Below are 20,194 nucleotides of genomic sequence, written 5' to 3' on the forward strand. Positions count from 1 at the left end.
CTTTAAACTAGATTTCACAAAATAATTGAAAGTCAAAATAAAAACGAAACTTTTCCCTCCAAAAGGTCCAGAGCGAATCTCCTGTCACTTTGAGATTGCGAACAGTGTGACCATTTGTGGCAGATTTCTGCCATTTGGGCAGATTTAATTTTTATTCATTTCCATTGCGACAGAACATGTTAACGTCGTATTAAATGTGACAGAGTTTGGCAGATTTACAAATATTCAGCAAGTTCTTTAAATTATTTTTAGGAACAAACTGAAAACTTGTTGTTATCTACTATTACGAACAAACATCTGAAACGAAATACAGGACAATGTTAAAAACATAACCTATATCAAGTTTATAACCCCCAGCTCCTATAGGCTGTACTCAATTAGCTTTTTTGATGCTTTGACATAACAAGTAAGTCAAAAACACTGGAGTCACAAAATACACGGGAATGTCGTCATCCTTCTTTAAAGCTCTGTATGGCACTGCAACTGTTATGGATAGGCGCTTACCACCAGGCGCACGATTTGTTTGTCCGGTGACTTGGTATTATAAAAAAAATTGAATTGAGCAACGCTTAAAATGCTAAGCACGCTTATTTCGTTTAAACCTCTAAGCATGTTTGCATGTCGTTGATCAGCGCAAGACATTTTGTTGCACAACTGTGTGGTTAGTACAGTTCGCGCCCTCGGTGTAATAAATCTATATCTGCAAAATGAGAACTTTTCAGCAGAGAGATTTAAAGAAAGTCGATAACTTTTTAACCGAGTTCAAAAAAAAGATGGAGGTTCTCAATTCGTCTGATTTTTTTTTAATGTAGTGAACCGTTTTCAATGATTCTTTTTTGTTGGAAAGAGAGTACCTCAGCATTGGTCCTGTTTAAATTGAAAGAAAATATTCCACCTTTAACTCTTGGTTGGCAAACTAGGGGACGAATCCGGTATGCGCACTTTCCGGTAACCGATTTCAATAAAACTTGGCAAATAGATGTGATTCCACGAAATATTATGTTTAAATACGAGAATTACATAATTTCACTTATACTATGTTTCCTGCAATTTATATTATATTCGTCATGTGATAAAAGAGATTTTGACGTATTATCGCATGTGGCGTTGAACATTGATTATACGTGGGGCGCATTATAAATGGTCAGAAATTAATTTATTGTTTCTCAAAATATTCTCCGTTAGCGTTAATGCACTTTTTCATCTCTGAAACATATTTTTCATACTCTTCGACAGCGTCTTCAGGTAATGAAAATCGTTGACCGTGTAACTGGTTCTTAATTCATGGAAGTAAATAAAAGTTACAAGCTGCCAGGTCGGGACTGTACGCAGGATGGATCATAAGGTCAACGTTGTTCACCTTCAAAAATTCATTTGTCTGTCTGGCCGTGTGAGAACTGGCATTATCGTGGTGCTGGATGATACGGCGTTTACGGAGTTTGTCAATAACTTTCGGCAAACAAATGGTCGTGTACCAATCACTATTCACGGTACAACGATTCTCCAAAGGAACAGTAGCCACGTGTCCAGTTTTATTAAAAAAAGAAGCAATCATCCGCTTAGAGGCACTTTGCACGCGCGCCACTTTGGTTGGTTTCGGCTCATCTCGAAAGACCTATACGCTCGATTGCTGCTTTGTTTTGGGATCGTAACTATAAATCCATGTTTCGACACCTATTACTATGTCCCACATCAAATTTGACGCCCCTTCGTTGAATATGTCAAGCATGGCATTGCACCAAGTGACGCGATCCGTTTTTTGAGCCACAGTCAAATTGTGTGGGATCCACCGAGAGCACAGCTTTTTCACACCCAAATGTTTGTGTAGATTGATTGTATTTGACTCGTTCCTATGCCTAAAGATACCCGAATCTTATGGTATGTCACATGCTTATCTGTTTTGATCATACGGCACACAGCATCGATGTTTTTGTTGTTCATAGCAGTGGACCATCGCCCGACCATCACGAAATTCGTCACTGAGATTCACACGACCGCGTTCGAATTCTGCAAACCAGCTATAAATAGTCGCCTTGCATGGTGCTTCATCGCCGAAAGCAGTTTGAAGCCGAGCAAAGCTCCGCTGTGCTGTTAAATTACACTTAAAGTCGTAGAAAATCGTACTACGAACATTTTCACGAGTTAAATCTATGGTATTGTAGACAACCAATTTCTAAAATGACTCCACAATGTAAAAACAAGTGACAGTCAGATGAAACAAACTGTATTCTACAGCCAAAGAGTTCCATTTTCAAATGTTGTAATTACTTTTTAAATATTGTTTATGTAAGTGGCCAGTTCCGGAAACTTAGTGCGCCCTATGTAATTTTTTTTTGTATTCTAGCCCCTTTAAAGCGCGAGGTGGCTCGAATTATGTGTCCAGGAGTATATATGCATATATAAAATTTTAGGTTGGTTAATTGAAATATTTCAAGAATAATCTTGAAAATTTTATGATTACTTTTCGCTTATTTTCAATGTTATCAAACTTTAATGGTTTATATATATTATTTAAGGGTCTTATCATTAATTTTCAGATCCCACCGTCAGACTGGCACTTCAAAGGCGGGTTGACCCCGAATATGCCACTAGGGGCTGTGCGCGACGACTCCTGGGTCACGGTCAACAGTTCCTACGTGTTTCATGATGTCATTTGCGAAAGACCTATCCATCTCAGGCCTATTAGTATGATTGTTTCTACTACATCGTAAGTATGTGCCTGTACCAGGCCATTATTCTAAGATAGGACAGAATTCTTTTCGTTTTTGTGAAGATTAGCCCCATTTACACAGTCACCCTATTGCGCTTGATCAGGAGCGTACAAGTTTTCGCGTAGGAAAGTCTGCGCGCATAATGTTGCGCGATTACCTATTTGAATTTTTTTAAGCTAACGTTCTTTCGCTCTTGACCACTACTTAGCTCTGGAGCAAAGATAGGATCTACGTTGGAACGAGCTCACCTAGAAGATGCTTATTCAGTCGCCTTAAAGATACCCAGGTTGTATGAGTTCGGAAACATAGTCGCAGACAGGGAGTTCCATTCTTGAATATCGAGCAAGTAAGGAATCATCCTTACTTGGTCGATATTCTCGCCGTAGGTCTGGATGGCATAAGGGGGCGGGCGGGAAGAGCTGATGAAGTTCATGGGCACACTCACCGAAATATATTCTATAAAAAATCGACAGACGGGCAACTTTACGCCGGTGGGCTAAGTTATGAAGTTTAGATACGACCTTATCGTCGCCAATAAGTCTCCTGGTTCTGCGCTCAATGCAGTACTCCATGCAAGATCGGACTTGTGCTTTTTATAAAGTTCAGAGCTGTCCAAGCGTGAAATATCGCTTAACCTTATTAAGGATACCCAGTTTTTTTGCTGCAGTTTGGGCCTTATAGTCAATATTAGCGCGAAAGTTAAGGGTGGCGCTCAATGTTATGCCAAGGAGATCCAGGCTATCGGTAAGAGATACAGATATACCCCGAAAAGTGGGAGTCAGATCAAATTGACTCCTTTTAGCAGAAAATAGACAGGTCTGCGTTTTGGTGACGTTGAATTCGACCAGATTGTCATCTTCCCACTAAGAGACGGGACTTAAGGTCAAGTTAGTCCACTCCACCATGGTCTCTCTCAACGAACGGATAACTACCTTGCTGTCTTTTGCGCTGGACAGACATCTCTCCGTAACAGTGCTGTCATCTGCATACTTAACAATACCTGGGACTAGCAGGTCATTGATGTGTAGCAGGAACAGAGCCGCAGAGAGAACCGACCCCTGAGGAATTGCGGCATCGATAGCCATCAAGTCAGATGAGCAGCCTTCAATGACTACTCTGATTGACCGTTCATCAAGGAAATCTGACATCCAGCTACAAAAGTCAGCAGGGATGCCGTAAGTGGGAAACTTGTTCTGCGGACTTGCGTGCCAAACCCTGTCAAAGGCCTTCGAGATATCTAGTCACACAGCTAGAGCCTCGCCGTGTTTCTCGATGGCTTCGCATCAGCAGTACGTAACATACACGAGAAGATCCCCAGCTGATCATCCCCGGCGAAAACCATATTGACAATCACTGAGTAGGTCTTTTGTTTCAAGGTATGATAGCAGACCAGACAGGACCAGAATTTCGGAGAATGGAATAAAGTACTCCATTCTCTCCCGGATTACATCCGCAACCGCATCAGTAGAGCAAGAGGGGTCACGAGAGGAAAAACAGGCTTGCCAAAGATAAGACGCAAAGTGCCACATCTCATCCCAGTCTGCTGACTAGTATCACCATAACCTCCTTGTGCCCCTTGCATTGTCAACTGGGGGTGAGTATGTCGGCACGGTTTTGACGATATAGGGATCGGACGTTCCCAGCGGAGCCGAGATCGATACCGAGTGTCTGAGTGGATCTGTTGTCAGCAGCAGGTCCAAGCAATTGGCCGTATGTCCGGCTACAACCGGTACCCGTGTTGCGTTATTTACCAGTTGGGTGAGATTTAACGATATCGCAAACTTGCGCGCCTCTCTCCCATAGGGGTCCAATTTCGCAAAGGCGAACAGCCATTCGATGTGGTAAGCATTAAAGTCCTCGAGAAAAATAAGCTCCGCCGAGGAGCACGGTTGTTGGGCTTTATCTGCCATCTCGGTCAGATGTGCAAAGAGCCTGGTTGTCATCTGATCACCGTTGTGCGATCTGTATTTATATGCATAGAGACTCTTCTCCGTTCCCGTATCCACCAAAATCCATATAGTGGAAAACCCGTTACTCTCAAAGCAACGGAGATACCTCACCAACAGCTCGCTGCAAAAATTTGTATTCAAGCGAGTAGCCTAGGGTAGTTGAGGTAAGCCACGGCGAACGGTGTTGCTATCTGAGTCTCCGTTAAGAAGAAAAGGTACGGCTTCTCGATCTCCGGTGGTAGTGAATCGAGTTAAAGTTCGAGTGCAAGCCTCGGATGTTAGTGAAGTGCACTTTCAGCGGAAGGAAGTGCCGCCGTTGTTTATCCTTGTTCTTCTTTATAACTTTCATGTGGGTTGGTGGTGTTGATGGGGAAAAATTGGATAGTTCAGACGCCACTCAGTTGACCAATAGGAATTCTCAAGTTAGCGAACCTTTGGGGGACTTATTTGGAGACTGCGGGGACGCCCGAGCCACCCGAAAAATGGCCACCGGGTCCTCCCATCCAGTCGCCAACTGGCACGGTGGAGCATTTCGGGATTTTTCGCGAGGTGGCGGGGCAGCCTTTTGCACGTGTCTGGTGCGTTACTTGCGCCTCCTACTGCCGGCGGTCGGCCAACGGCAAGACCGTACCTATACCGTACGGATCCCGCTATCCTCCAGAATGAGTTACCCGGTAAAACCAGCTGAGTAATTTGACACCTGTTTATCCTGTTCCGATGACCTCTGTACATTTTCAAAGTTGAATAGATGTTTAGCTATATGTAAAAGTAATTTAAATTTTTATTGAATTAATATTCAATTATTTTTTTGTAAAATTACTCCACTAGTTTGTTATAATTATTAATACAAAGATCAGGGCTATTAGCTGTAAAGGTACTAACTGAGTGATAAATCTTCCATAGATAATTAATAGATTCAGGTGTTACTTTGCGGAAGTCCATGTTAATAAAAATGGAAGTCAATTTAATTTGCTACTCCGCGAACCCAGTGAAGGTTAAATCGTGCAAAATAGCTGCACTTGTGTTGAATATTTATTTATGCAGTTAATAATCCCACCCTCCCTCCGCATAAAATTAATAAAATAAATAACACAAGCGCAACTATAGTCACAAAAATATACCCGTCACGTGTTTCGCCTCTCCAAGAGGCATCCTCAGGGGTTGTTGTCTGCTCGACACTCGACGCCGAGCGCAACTATAGTTGCGCTTGTGTTATTTATTTTATTAATTTTATGCGGAGGGAGGGTTGATATAATTAACTGCATAAACAAATATTCAACACAAGCGCAGCTATTTTGCACGATTTAACCTTTACTGGGTTCGCGGAGTAGCTAATTAATTAACTTCCATTTTTCTTCCATAGATTACTCATAGATGGCGCTACGACTAAAAATTCGTTGAAAAACCAAATACAAAGATACGACGCAAACACATAGAAAAATTCATGAGGTCCGCTGGTTCGTTCCGTGGCTTAGTTGGTATAGCGTCTGGCACGGTATGCTAGAAGACGTCGGTTCGAATCCGGCCGGATCGAAGGAATTTTTTCTGAGTGTTCTATCTTTGTGTTAATAATTATATATGAAAGTGTTATCATAAAAAATGCTTTGTCGTGTCAATTTGGTTTTTTTTTCAGGGAGGGGAAACTAGAACTCAAAACAAATGAAACAGTAAATAAAAACAAAATCCACTGTTTTACAGACGCTGTAGTGGATTTTTCTTATGAAATCAATGTGGTATATGGCCAGCATGCCAAAGTATACGTCTTACAACCCGAACATGATGGTTACTACTGGTGTGTCCATACTGACTCCTTAAATTATAAGGTATCCGAGTCTAATAAAGCTCTCTTCATTCGAGACAAAGATTCCTTAATCAACTGTTACGCTGTAAAGTTGAATATAATAAAAGAACATTCGAAAAATTTCTATGATGATTGGCTGGATAAACTTAAACAATATATTTACTATAGAACTAAATATGTGGAATCCAATTATGTTGTTACTGGTGAAAAAATATCAGAAACTGTTTTAAAATCGTTCAAAGAGATGTATAAACTAAAATATAAATTCAATTGGACGGTTGAAGAGGTGATACTACGTTATACGATAAAGAAGGATTTTTTTTATGGCAAGCCGATGTTAGTACATGTGTGGTTGGATAGAAATATGAAGCCTGTGCCGCCTGGGACTTGGGACTATTTGACCGTAGAGTCCATGAAACCGGTGTACTATTGCCCTGCCTTTGGAATCAATGGTAGTGCCCCTATCGGTGAGTTTCCATCATGAATATCTTTGCTTCACTTCATTTTTTGCAGTAAACAAGAAAACCCGCCAGAAACATTTTTTTTATGCTACTAAGTCACGGGACGGGGTGGGTCAGTTGCAGTGTTGCTCAAAGGGCACTGCCACTGCGCCAGTTACCCTGAGACATAAGTTGAAAAGTCCCATATGCCTGTAATTTCACCAGTACTTTGACGATGGGACCTGTAAAGGGCCTGAAATGTCGATTTGTTTGAAAAAACAAATATACGCGATTTAAATTCGGAAAAATAGTTTCATTTCCTATTTCTTTATAATTATCATATATTACCACTGATCACAACTTGCAGCACTGACACAGCGCTTACAGTGACGCCATATTCTTTGACGGTTTCGATGTATAAAAATATATCCTCCTAAGACCCATTTTCCACTAAGCGACTAGTCGCGGGCGGCTGGCTGCATGCGGTTTCTATTTATACAGATAAGTCATATACCATACCCCTATGGACGCGACTCGGTTGTCGCGCGACTCAAGTCTTATATATTACTACATCGCAATCCCCACTGATCGACTGAACATTGTCTTCAGAAGATATATATATATATCATTATAGAACGAATAAATTAATAAATAATAATAATAATAACGCACACACTCAACATAGCCCCGCACAAATTGCACCTTTTGTAGTGCGTTCTCTTAACAAGCGATGTATCCAAAGTTTGTTTTCGTTTTCTTTTTGATAATAAGTAAAGACATGTTATTTCTTCGACGTCCATTTTGTAAATGAGCTGTTTGTAGCATACAGTCGCGCTCGACCAGTCGCGTAGGCAGTCGGTATTGAAACTCCCCGCCCGCGCCGCCGCCCGCCGTCGTCGTTAAGTGGAAAATGTTATCTCTATGAACACATAAATGCCCAGTGTACATTATAATTATAATATCTGATTCAAAAGAGTGTTCCGTTAGTAATAGTAAATTTAAAAAAATAAATTAGTAATGACACACACACTCAACATAGCCCCGCACTAGGGAAACCCTGTGTCGCGGGTGCCATGTGTGTACATATAGACAACCACAAATTACACCCAAACTCACGAGATAAATAAATGTAAGCCATACAAATATTTCTCCCGGCCCGGGAATCCAACCTGGGACCTCTGCGTGGCAGTCCGGCATGGTAACCGTTCGGCCACTGAGGCAGTTAACTAACAATATAAAAATAGAAAATTCAACCAGGCTATCAAGTACCAAGGAATCTGGGAATAAAGTACCAAGCTCCATACTAACTCGGTACCAGTCTTTTAGCGCTGTATTTTTATGACCATAGGGTATTTATAAAAATATGTTTTTCATACAAAACTGAAGACATACTTTTTTGGGCCTGAAGAATGTAATGATATTTAGTACACTTTAATCATCGAGTACCTGGTATAACCAGAAATAGAGACGAAACAAGGGTTATCCTAGGCAACTCATCGGGCAAATGGGCTTTACATCACTTTTAACAACTCTCGGCTTGCGCTGAAATCACAAATTAGAAAGCTGAAATAACACACCACCAACAGCACACACACATACAGCACCAACAACTGACCTTTGTGTACGTCACTGTATATTCCAAAAATATTCTGTATCTATTGTAATAAAGATAATATCTCTAACTATGGGGGGCTGTTCTATTCGGTGGTTCGGGAAAAACAACAAAACATTTAATTACAAATCAAACGGAATCACATTTCATCGGTAATGAAATATTAAACATGTAATTCTTCAATTTAAGTCCTTTATAGCAGAGTTTAAGTGAAACTGGTCGTATTGAAATGAAACTGAGGGCTGGCCAATCGGAACGCAGTTGTCACAGTAATGATATGGCAGAATAGTTTTCAAACGAATTAAATGACTTTTCGTGTTCAATTTTTGGTTATTTGCTCGATAACTTTAACGAACATTGGGCGTTTACGGCTTTTCCCATTGTACATAGTTTGCTGGGTCTGAGGGGGTTATGGAAAAATGTTTTCCTACCACTTTCATTTGTTCTTTACTATTGAAACGATGTAGGCTTGTGGCGATGTAAACGTACCCTTTCCAATTTCTCTGTATAGAGTCTAGTAACAACGGCAATAGGTAATGAGCCTCGAAAATCCAGACAAATATTTTGATTTGCATTAAGTAACTGTACTAAACACATTCATTTCGTTACTTCTCCAGGATCCTCGGTAGGGATTAACTGCAAGACGCGCACTTGCAGTGGCGATTTCAACGAAGGCGTCCAATGGCAAACATTGCCCTCTGAGGCCTGCTCCATTTCCACAGTGAGTGAGCTTCCACTACTCTACCGTGTCAAACCAAAACACTATAAATCAAAATCAAATCAAAAATCGAAATCAAAAAAATCTTTATTCCATAGGTAAGCATTATTACACTTGTAATCGTCACATTGGTTAAACTCTACCGCTCATTCGTACACTAGATTCCCCTGAGAAGAATGAGCAAGAAACTCTAGGGGTTGCTATTTGTAAATAACATTTGTACGCATTCAACATTTACAATATATTTTTTTTTGCTTTCAAACATCAGAGATCGAGACTACCTCCATAAGCTAAACGGGTTACTAGCCCGGATTTTTGTTATCCAAGTACGCAGAAGTTGTAAAATAACCTTTAGTATAAAGTTTTTGTTTCACTGTAGTTTTAAACCTTGAATGGCAAATTTTGTATATCAACCGGAATCTTGTTATAGAAGCGTATACACTGCCCTTAAATGAATTTGTCACTTTGTGAAGACGACTATCAAGAACAGCTACTTTATTTTTATTCCTCGTATTAATATTATGTCTGTCACTATTTTTTATAAAGAGGTTACTATAAATTACATTTTCATAGATGTACTGTGACGTTAGTGTAAGAATATTAATTTCCTTAAACTTATCTCTCAAAGATACTCTGGCGTCCAGATTGTAAATTGCCCTAACCGCACGTTTCTGCAGGGCAAAGATTCTATTGATACCTCAAAGCAAAATGCCGTATGTCGTTAGATTGTGAAAGTAGCTGAAGTAAACCAATCTCGCGGTGTCGAAGTCTGAAAGTTTCCGTGTTTTTTAATCGCGTACAATGCAGAGCTGAGCCGGTTTGATAACTTACTTAAATGTGGAACCCTATTGCAATTTAGCATCTAACGTTATACCTAGAAATATAACTGTATCTACAAGATTCAACTTTTCGTTTCTGATCACAATGTTTGTAACCGTCTCTCTAACATTGGGTGATGTAAATTTCACACAATTTTATTTCTCATTAAGGAGCAGGTTATTAACAGCAAACCAAGTACTTTAGATGTGGTATTGTTCTTATCGTCGTAGGAATATTGGTGCCTTTTAACTTTAAATAATAATGAAGTATCATCAGCAAACAATACTTTCTCATGTTTTAAGCCCTCCATGAGGCTAGGTAAGTCATTAATACAAACTAAAAACAAAAATGGACCTAGAATTAAACCTTGAGGGACACCCATGCTAATTGCAGACCCTGATGTTCTCGTACCGTTAACATCAACCCTCTGTACGCTACCACTCAAATACGATTTAAGAAGATCGAGGTCAGGTTCCGCCACACCGTAATGGCGAAGTTTCCTGACCAGAGTATCATTGTGCACACAATCAAAAGCCTTGGAAAAGTCACAGAATACACTAATAGCGTTATGTAAGTCTTCCCATGCATCAAATAAATGTTTCATCAACTCAACACCAGCATCGGTTGTAGAGCGACCCCGAGTGAAACCAAATCGTTTAGGAGACATTAAGTTATTACTATAAAAATGTGCACACATCTGAATTAGAATCATTTTTTCAAAGATTTTACTGAGTGTTGGTAGTATTGAAATAGGTCTGAAATTGGTGAAGTCTTTGTTGAATACTACCAGATTTGAAAAGTGGACTAACTACTTAGCTTGTAATATCAAAAACAGCATTTTGAAAACAAGCTGCGTAAAAAACTTTTCGATTTTTTGTAATTTTTGAGATTAATAACATAAAAAGTTTAACTTACGCTGTACATTAGATATTAAAGAAGTCTATCTAGTTTCTAGTCTATCATTACAATTTTACGTTGGAATGTAAGTTATTTCTATTGAAGAAAGAATAAATTTCTTTTCCCTCGTTAACAGCCGAAAGATTCTTGTTGTGATGAAATTACAAAACATTGTATTGAACCTTGCAGTTGTCACACCAAGACACGATAGATTGTCGTTTTTTATTATTAAAATTTAAGCCGCGACAAATGTTAGTAGATCGAAACTGACACTGGCCCAAGGAAATAATAATAATATAAGTAGACCCCTGCTTCTGAGACATTTGCGCGATCTGAGAGTTTTCGCTAACTCAGGCGCCCTGCAACACTGCACTGCATTTTGCGCGTTTAATTGTCAAAACAAAAGACTGTATTGCAGTGTACCGTGTTATGTCAAAATAATATCTAAATTTTAAAACTTACAGTGTATTTTAGTTTTTAATACTTTTATTGATTCAAAAACACTAATATCTCCAGAGTTGAATGTCAGGGTGTAGAGAAATCATATGAGCGATGTTAAATCAAAACAATGTAAGTGACTTTACAGTGTATTGGTTCGACATGGCAGTGCTGTACCTATTTCTTATAACAATCACATGTAGGTGTTGGTAGTGCTGTGCAAGCTGCTTTCCGAATGCATTATTACTGCTTTTGTGTAGTTTGAAATTTGTTTTTTTTATACGCGACAGACACACGAGTCCACTCCACCTGTTGTTAAACGGAAAGTGGAATGAAATAAAATGACTCTAATTGATATTTTTATTTAAAATTTTCGCCGATGTGGTTGGATTTATGTGTTCGTTTGGGTCTGTTCGCAATGCCCCCGTGGTGTAAGTATAGCCCCGATGTGGGTTAGGTACGATAAATGTAATTCAAAGGTATTTTTTAATAAAATGTACTGGTAGACAGAAAAATGCTTTTGCAAAGACAAAAACAGTTATTTGTTGTGCAAGGCTGCTGTTGTTTGACGCGAGTGTTTGTATTGAAACCTAAGCTAGCGAAGGAGAAGTTCACAAATAGAATCCTGAGCGTAGCGTATATATATATATATTTATATATATATATATATATATATATATGATATATGTAATGAATATATATATCCGTTTTAACAAAGTTATATAACTATTACAAACATGCAAAATTACCTATATAATTATTACGAAATTAGAGAACAAAAATTGATCCTACGTACTAACAATCGTTGAACGTGCAAAATGATCTTCTTTTTACTTAAAGTACCTAATATAATAACAGTTTTTGCTTAATTACAAGAAATGTACACACTTTTTTTCCAAATATTCAATAATTAGATTTTTTTTCATGTTCTTCAGTTATTAAATTCAGAAACATTTTTGTTGTTAATGCAAATAGATATCTGATAAAAAATGTTGTTCCAAAATGTATTAAAATCGGGGGCATACATCACGGGGACGTGACAAATCGAGGGCATACAGAACGGACCCGTTCATTCTGAATCCAGTGATGTGGTAAATATTTCTTCTACTCGTGTACATTATATAATTATTTCTTACTAAAAGATGTAAATTAATTTCTATATTATAATTTACTATCGAAAACACAGAAAACTCGGACAAAAGAAGAATCTGACTAGTGCCTTCAGCATACGGTGCCTAACGCTCTCCCATATGAGCTCTAAGAGCGTTCGCACTACGTTAGATTCCGAGAAATGATGATGACGTCCCGAAATATCACAGGGATAAGTCTTTAAATCCATCATCTGTAATAATATAATCCACCATCTATTTACGATAAATGTCGTGTGGTGTATTTTTTATTGCATTTCTCATTATAAGTAAATGTGCTCATTTCTATATTTTCCCACACAGTCCATATCATCCACTTCAACTGTGCCCACAATTACTCGTGAACCGGTAAGTTCCATCTATATAAGATAAATGTCGTGTGGTGTATTTTTATAGCGTTTCTCATAATAAGTAATTGTGCTCATTTCTGTTATTTTTATCACTCTCTTTCCTGTCTTTTTGCTCATTTCTATATTTTTCCATACAGCCCATATCATCCACTTCAATTGTGCCCACAATTATTCATGAACCGGTAAGTTCCATCTATATAATATAAATGCTGAATATAAACATTCCACTACTAGGTCTGGGTCTGTTCGAGCCAGAAGTTGTGGTGAAGTTGGAAAGTTTCTCGAAGTTTTGTGGTATTTTATATGTGTCCAGGTTCTTTCATGACGTTTTTTTAAATCAATTAAATTGTTCTCTATAAGAATCACCTTTAACAATAGAATTAAGAACCTAGTTATGTTTGCAAGGAAAATAGTCTCGCTACTGAGCTATTATCATAACTACAATATTACCGGTAGGCAACGTGAACGTGCTTTTCGATATTGTTTTAATTGGATATTACAGTATTATTTTGGATTTCATTCGTTGGGCATGAACGCAGTTTGTCTAATTGTTAAAACAATAAATGGGTATCAGTTTAGTTTTGAATATGAAAAGATAGAAATAAATAAATGAAAAATTAAACACGTAGCAGCAGAACATACAAATAAGTTGCAAATGAAAAATGTCATTCCAGGCGGACGAACAATTGCGGAGTGTAATTAAAGACCTGAAACAATTGAACAGTACTGATAAAGTGAGTGTCAGCGACATCGAGCCTGTTTTTGATAAGGTACCTAAAATCTTATTCAAGCTATAATTTAACGACATGCTCCGGCAAATATATATAATATCTCAAATGGAACCTTGTCTCTGTCTACTTGCATGTGTTTCTACGTGTGCGTGTATGCGCGAGCTCAAGCCTGTCTGTAGTTTATATCAATGTAAAAAAATTGCTTTGTGTTTGTCTCTTTAACCCCACTTTAAAGTGCCATGATTTGTTTTCAGGTGGATACTCTTCTAAACAAAACGGAAAAAATTAACTCTCAAGACAAAAATCAAGAACGAGACTTATTAATTCTTTTGGAACAGTTAGGGACTAAGATCGATTTAAACGGATCAAAACAGGTAATAATTTCAAGAAAACTAAAAAAGACTTAGGCCCTCCAATACCTATACTTTCAACAGTGTTAGGGCACACGCTAGAAACTAATTTCAAAGGGTCGCTGTTAACGAAATCGATAAGGACGACTATGTATTTGATAAAGAGAAAGAGACCGCGTTTGCCTTAGGCTCGGGCAAGCACTAACAAACATAATTGGATGCATTTACACGAATTAGCGAAAGAAGTTTCGCTACGGCAAAAAAAGTATTTGAAAACCTAAAATAAAGACCTGCAACAAATACAGTAATAACAGCATTTAGAGCTCCTTGTGAAAGAGTTTGAAAGGGTTGTAACCCTAACTAGCCGTGACCAGGTTCACGGCAATGAAACGGGAAAGTTCCGGTCCACAAAATGTATTAAAAGAAGTGAAGTAAAACGAAAGGTTACTCCTAAAAGGGCCGAGTAATTGAATTACAGATACGTAATCTTAGGTACATGAAAGCTGTATGTGCTAACTTATATACTGTAGGTACTAACTGGGTGATAAATCTGTCATAGATTTCTCATAGATGGCGCTACGACTAAAAAGTCGTTGAAAGACCAAGTACAAAGACACGACGCAAGCACATAGAAAAATTCGTGAGGTCCGTTGGTTCGTTCCGTGGCTTAGTTGGTATACCGTCTGACACGGTATGCAAGAAGACGTCGGTTCGAATCCGATCAGATGAAAGGAATTTTTTCTGAGTGTTCGATCTTTGTATTAATAATTCTAACAAACTAGTGGAGTAATTTCACAAAAAATAATTGAATATCAATTCAATAAAAATGTAATTAAAATAAGATTTATTAATGATACGTAGTACCACTATAGATAATATTACAAGTGGTACTATCATTTTTGGGCTTCAAAGTAGCAAAATAAGGTATTTTCTACGATTTTCGAGGTTTTGCGCGAGATAGTCACACGACCATGACGTACAATGCAAGAACGGTGGACCGAGCTCAAATTTGCCAAACGCGGCGAACTGTTGGGACACATGCCACGCAAACTGAGCACTTCTACTGTATACATTGTTCTATGAAAATAACTCTATGTTTAATCAAAAAATCTAAGGTCATTCACCATTTTGGTTGATAATGGGCCTATTTGAGAGTAACTACGAAAATAGTCCATTACGTGAATGAAGCATTGCTTTTCAGGCTAATGTAACTCTTTACAATAAATGTTTAAATTATTTACAGGGAGCAATAATAAGGAACAACATTGCGACCGTGTTGGCTGACTCTAATACTAAACAGCCTGTGAGGGGCTTTAGGATCGCGGCAGCGGCTCATGATGGCGCCTTCACAAATGACGATTTTGAGATTATATCAGGTAGGTGAAGTTTTATAAAGGTATACAGATTGGCTCGATTTTTTGAAGATTGTAACTTTCGCCTGTTACCGGTCAATAATATCGACGTTGAAATCGAAGAGATTAGATCAGAACAAGTGACGGGACGAACTAGTCGTGTGTCTGGTGGTAAGCTACATGCCTGTCCATAATGTGAGCATTATTGAGTTCCGGTTTTGAAGGATAAGTGCTGGCGCAATTGGATAGGCACATGGTGATGTGCACAGCGGCAGTTGCTTTTCAGATCTTTGTGATTTACAGCTCCCAGTGACATTGCAACTGTCATGGACAGGCGTGTCGCTTATGAAAAGGCGCACGTCTCGTCCGTGCCGTCACTTCGTATCATAAAATAATGTGAGTCCCTACACAATGACATAATATTGATTCACCAATGCAACAGCGTTTGTTATATTAACTTTTATAATGTAACAAAATTGTTATATGTTTTGTATACTTGTACAATAAGAGCTCTCATGCCAAAAAAGTTTTGACGTTGGCTCTGCCCAAATTTGTGAAACAAATATATGCCTGAAGTTCGCGTGTCATGCTACAGGAGATGTTGTCTTTTGCTCATTAAAAATGTTATAAGTACCAATTTCGTTTTAGCGGAATAACTCTAAAACTAAAGGGATTAAAAAAAATCAGTAGTGACAGTTGTCGATCATGCATAAATATAATTAATTATCTAATTTTTGTCCTAATAACCTGTAGCATTTCGAGGATAAATCGGAAAAATGTGAAAATTAGAGGTCATTTCGTGATTTTTATCTATCGAGGAAACTTTATTGTTTTATGTTTCAGATTAATGTCTATGCTTGAATATATCGTGTAGTTATTCATACAATATTTTATTTTTAACTTTAAAATGGATATACCCCTCAAAAATCAAATCGAAGATTAGGAATTTTTCCTCTGTTCCCTCATAAGTCCAATAATTAACTGTTTTTGGTTGAACACTATTTTCGAAAAGCAGCGATATGTTCAGATCACCAAAATTTATCAATTCACAGACCCAAAAACCACGTTTAACACGAAAGACGACGTGGTCAAGTTTCCGGAATCGGTGGTGAATCGGCAACAACGCATCAGTATCACTGTTTTCAGAAATGACGTGGCCTTTCAAGATACACCCCAGTTATCCATCAACAGCCTAATTCTGAGCGTCAAGGTGGGGAACATTACGAAGTTACCTGATGAAGAAGTAAGTATTATAATTTATACTTGTGCAGGAAAACGGCAGAGCATCTAAAGTTGTGCACGGCCTACATATAATTATAGAAAACTCAAAAGGTAGCATTTAGCATGTTTTATGCTATTTATGGGATACAAGCACAAGTCAAACACGGCGTGACTGGTACGTCGGGGGACAACAGATCATCAGGGTGCCCTAATCTTTTGACAGTTGTGATGATTTTAGCTTGGCAATTACGTACAAAAGTCGAAGCCTAATTCAAAGACAATTCTGCTCTATGCCATAAAGTACATATTATGGCCTCCTTGATGTACCACAACACCAATTTCATGTAATTCAGACAGACTGTGAAGTCTAGATTTAATTAATTGAACGTATGTACTTGTTACCTTTCAGGTAATAGAGATCCAATTCAGTCCCTTGCAAGAAAACCTTGAACGCACCCAACGTCCCGCTTGTGTTTATTGGCAATTCCTTGAAAACGATACGGGTTTCTGGTCTCAAGAAGGGTGCTACTTCATCAGATCTACAGAAAAAGGAATTCTGGACACTTGTAGATGTAATCATCTTACACATTTCGCTCGAGTATTAGTTTCAAGAGATCTTTTCTCTCAAAGGGATGAGGACGCGTTAGAACTATTATCCATAATAGGATGTTGTCTATCAATTTTCGGCATATTAATGATTGGAATAACTGCCGCGTTGTTTAGATCTTGGAGACAAGATTACAGTAATAAGATATGGTTGCAATTATGCATTGCGATTTTATTACTCGTCATATGTTTTCTGGTCATCGTGTTTGCCAAATTCGACGACTATAACATCCCTTGTATTTTGGTTGGAATGCTGTTACACTATTCTGTGCTGGCATCCTTCTGTTGGATGTTGGTAGCAGCTGTGTTGTCTTATCGGAGATTGGTTATAGTCTTTACGAGAGACGCCTCTCATAAGCTGCTTAGAGCTTCAGCTTTTTCATGGGGAGTCCCTTGCGTTATAGTTGGAATTCTTTTTCTAGTCGAACCTCACTCTTATGAGAGACATTTCGAAGAGAAGCATCCAAGTGGGACTTTCTGCTATCCTTCAGGACTCAGCCTTTGGTTGACCGTGTACGCCCCAGTTGCGCTAATACTACTTGCAAACTGGACACTATTCGTTCTAATAGTGCGTACTGTGTTTGCACCTAAAAGTATTCAGAGGCAATGTGATCCAAAAGAATCTGTCAGATGTGCTGCCGTTAGTTGTTTATTAGTATTCCTGTTTGGGTTACCTTGGGTATTTGGGTTATTTGCTCATAACATCGTTCCGGCTTACATTTTCGCATTGACAGTTACCTTCCAAGGTTTCATATTGTTCCTGTTCTTTGTCGTAGTGAATAAAAAGACGCGAGGTTTATGGTTGAACAAGTTGAAGATCAAACTGACTGGGAAGACGCCCGTTGTAACTTTAACTTATTCGGACAGAAGTACAAAGGACCAAATGAAGCCTCTAATTTTAAAATTAACTCCACTAAACATAAGTAATATGATTTTACCTAAAAAAATTAAGCCTAACTTTTTACAAGAAAAAATGGAAGCTGTTATTTTAGAACTAAAACAAAAATATTCAGCTTACAGATAATGAAATCTTTTATCTATTGAATAAGAAGACCCGAGATTCGTAGTGGAGCAAGTTAAATATCAAGCAGATTGAAAAGATGCAGTTTATGTATGGGACTGAAGTACAGAGTCCCACAACGGCCCTCGATCATTGAACTTAATTAAACAAAAAGTAGCAGTCTTTGGCTTGGCCCGGTAACTCGAGTCTCTTTTGACAAAGGTCGACTTTGTCCAAAGCAGGCTGTTATGATTCTTTGCAAATATCCCGTGTCTGCTTCTTAAAATTCTACATACTCACGCCCTACATATCTACATAGTTCCATAGGAGGGATAGGCAGAAACCACGGAATGCCACTTTACTCTATCCTGACACAACTCTCGAGCCTCACATACATCAACTACCCTGTTCATATAACTTCTTTTATTCTTGTCAGTTCTGATCGCAGCTTTTTTGAGAATATCACTGATCTTGTCAATGTAAGTCCTTCTGGGATGTCCTCTTAAAACCTTTACGTCCACATTCGCATCATAAATCTGTGTGGTATAGATAGACTATATTTGTAGTCTAACTGCAACATGTAGTGCGTATTGCTTGGTTAGCATTTAAGTTTACATTTTATTTTATATTGTATTATGTACTTACTTATATTCTGGAGACCGAACAATAAACATGTCTCTTTAAATTAATGTATTTCACTCTACTATCTACGTCCATCCTTTTTAATAATATGAGATGGCGTCCTATACCAGCGAATTTATCTTTTGTGAAAAACAACAAATTTGAACAACATAACAATGAAGATTTCAAGACAGAAAATTTAATATCAAGAAAGAAAAAAGAAGATCAATTTATAGAAGATCAAGAAGAAAAACTATAGAAGAAAAATAATTGAAGCAGAATTATATAGAAGAATAAATTATGGAAGAAAATAATAGAAGACAAATTATAGAAGACAAATCATGGAAGAAAAATTATAGAAGAAAAACTATGGAAGGGACATTACAGAAGATTATAATGAAAAAAAGAAGAGTTAACGTTATAGAAGACTTCAAGAAAGAAGAAAGAAGCGTAATCCCGGCCCCATGGAGTCCAGGGTACAGTCCGGCCCATGTAGCAGCGGTGTCCAGGGTATAGCCCGGCCCACCCATCAGTGATGCGGCATGCAGCATTACGACGAAGCGCATCGTGTCATCAACCACGGAGTCGGCGAGAACCACGTCAAGCGTCTTCACGTGTTCTACTTTCGTGCGGTACAACATACGCCTGGAGTGAATTATGTTATAATGTACGTTAGAATATTCTTTTATTATTTTGTAGGTATGTAGTAAGTATATAAAGTCGAGTTTATTTTTAAGTATGTCTGAACAATTAAAGGAGATTCATATTAAGTTGGATTATTTAAGAGAATTTTTGTGTAAAGTCGGTCCAGAGAGACGTAAAAAAGATATTGCTTATAAAGATACAGGTTACGAGGAGCACAGGCCGACGCTAGAAATAATTTATTAGATGGGAAAAGTTTGAAAAAGATAAATTACGATAAACATATAAATACTATAAAATATAAGAAAGATGATTTAATTTTGTTGAAAAAGCAAGTAGGAAGTAAATTAGATAACATTTATTTAGGACCATATATTGTTATTGAAATTGATATAATTGATAAATTGATATATAAAATATTGAAAGATGGCAAAGAATATATAACACATAAGAATAATACTAAATTGTTTGTAAATTAATTTGTAAACTTTTGTTGGACTGCTAAGTAATTATTAAGAATTTTTAGTAATTAAGATTTAAAAAAATGTGTTTTAACAAGTAACACGCAACACATTTTTTTCTTTGGAACCCCTATAGACTATATTTATAGTCTAACTGCAACATGTGGTGCGTATTACTTGGTTGGCATTTAAGTTTACATTTTATTTTATATTGTATTATTTACTTACTTATATTCTGGAGACCGAACAATAAACATGTCTCTTTAAATCACGTGTTTCACTCTACCATCTACATCCATCCTTTTTAATAATATGAGATGTGTTTGG

At 37.8% G+C, this 20,194-nt stretch overlaps 2 protein-coding genes across 2 annotated transcripts in view; both read left to right on the plus strand.

The window, feature by feature from the left end:
• Positions 1 to 18,715, plus strand: part of LOC113237279 — a gene marked incomplete at its 5' end in the record, with an annotated part of 19,998 nt that extends 1,283 nt beyond the window's left edge. Inside the window, 8 exons of the mRNA XM_026473668.1 lie at positions 2,538 to 2,707; positions 6,294 to 6,928; positions 9,131 to 9,234; positions 13,558 to 13,653; positions 13,869 to 13,988; positions 15,208 to 15,340; positions 16,369 to 16,559; positions 16,947 to 18,715. Of these exons, the coding sequence (XP_026329453.1) occupies positions 2,538 to 2,707; positions 6,294 to 6,928; positions 9,131 to 9,234; positions 13,558 to 13,653; positions 13,869 to 13,988; positions 15,208 to 15,340; positions 16,369 to 16,559; positions 16,947 to 18,167 (2,670 nt within the window). The remainder of the gene's footprint in view (positions 1 to 2,537; positions 2,708 to 6,293; positions 6,929 to 9,130; positions 9,235 to 13,557; positions 13,654 to 13,868; positions 13,989 to 15,207; positions 15,341 to 16,368; positions 16,560 to 16,946) is intronic.
• A 591-nt stretch (positions 18,716 to 19,306) lies between these two features.
• LOC113237280 (G-protein coupled receptor 52-like) overlaps positions 19,307 to 20,194 on the plus strand; it is a 95,161-nt gene continuing 94,273 nt past the window's right edge. The window contains exon 1 of the mRNA XM_026473670.1: positions 19,307 to 19,391. Coding sequence (XP_026329455.1) covers positions 19,307 to 19,391 — 85 coding nt within the window. The remainder of the gene's footprint in view (positions 19,392 to 20,194) is intronic.

Source organism: Hyposmocoma kahamanoa, unplaced genomic scaffold, assembly GCF_003589595.1.
Source record: "Hyposmocoma kahamanoa isolate Upper Pololo Valley unplaced genomic scaffold, ASM358959v1 93, whole genome shotgun sequence".
Classification (NCBI taxonomy): Eukaryota; Metazoa; Arthropoda; class Insecta; order Lepidoptera; family Cosmopterigidae; genus Hyposmocoma; species Hyposmocoma kahamanoa.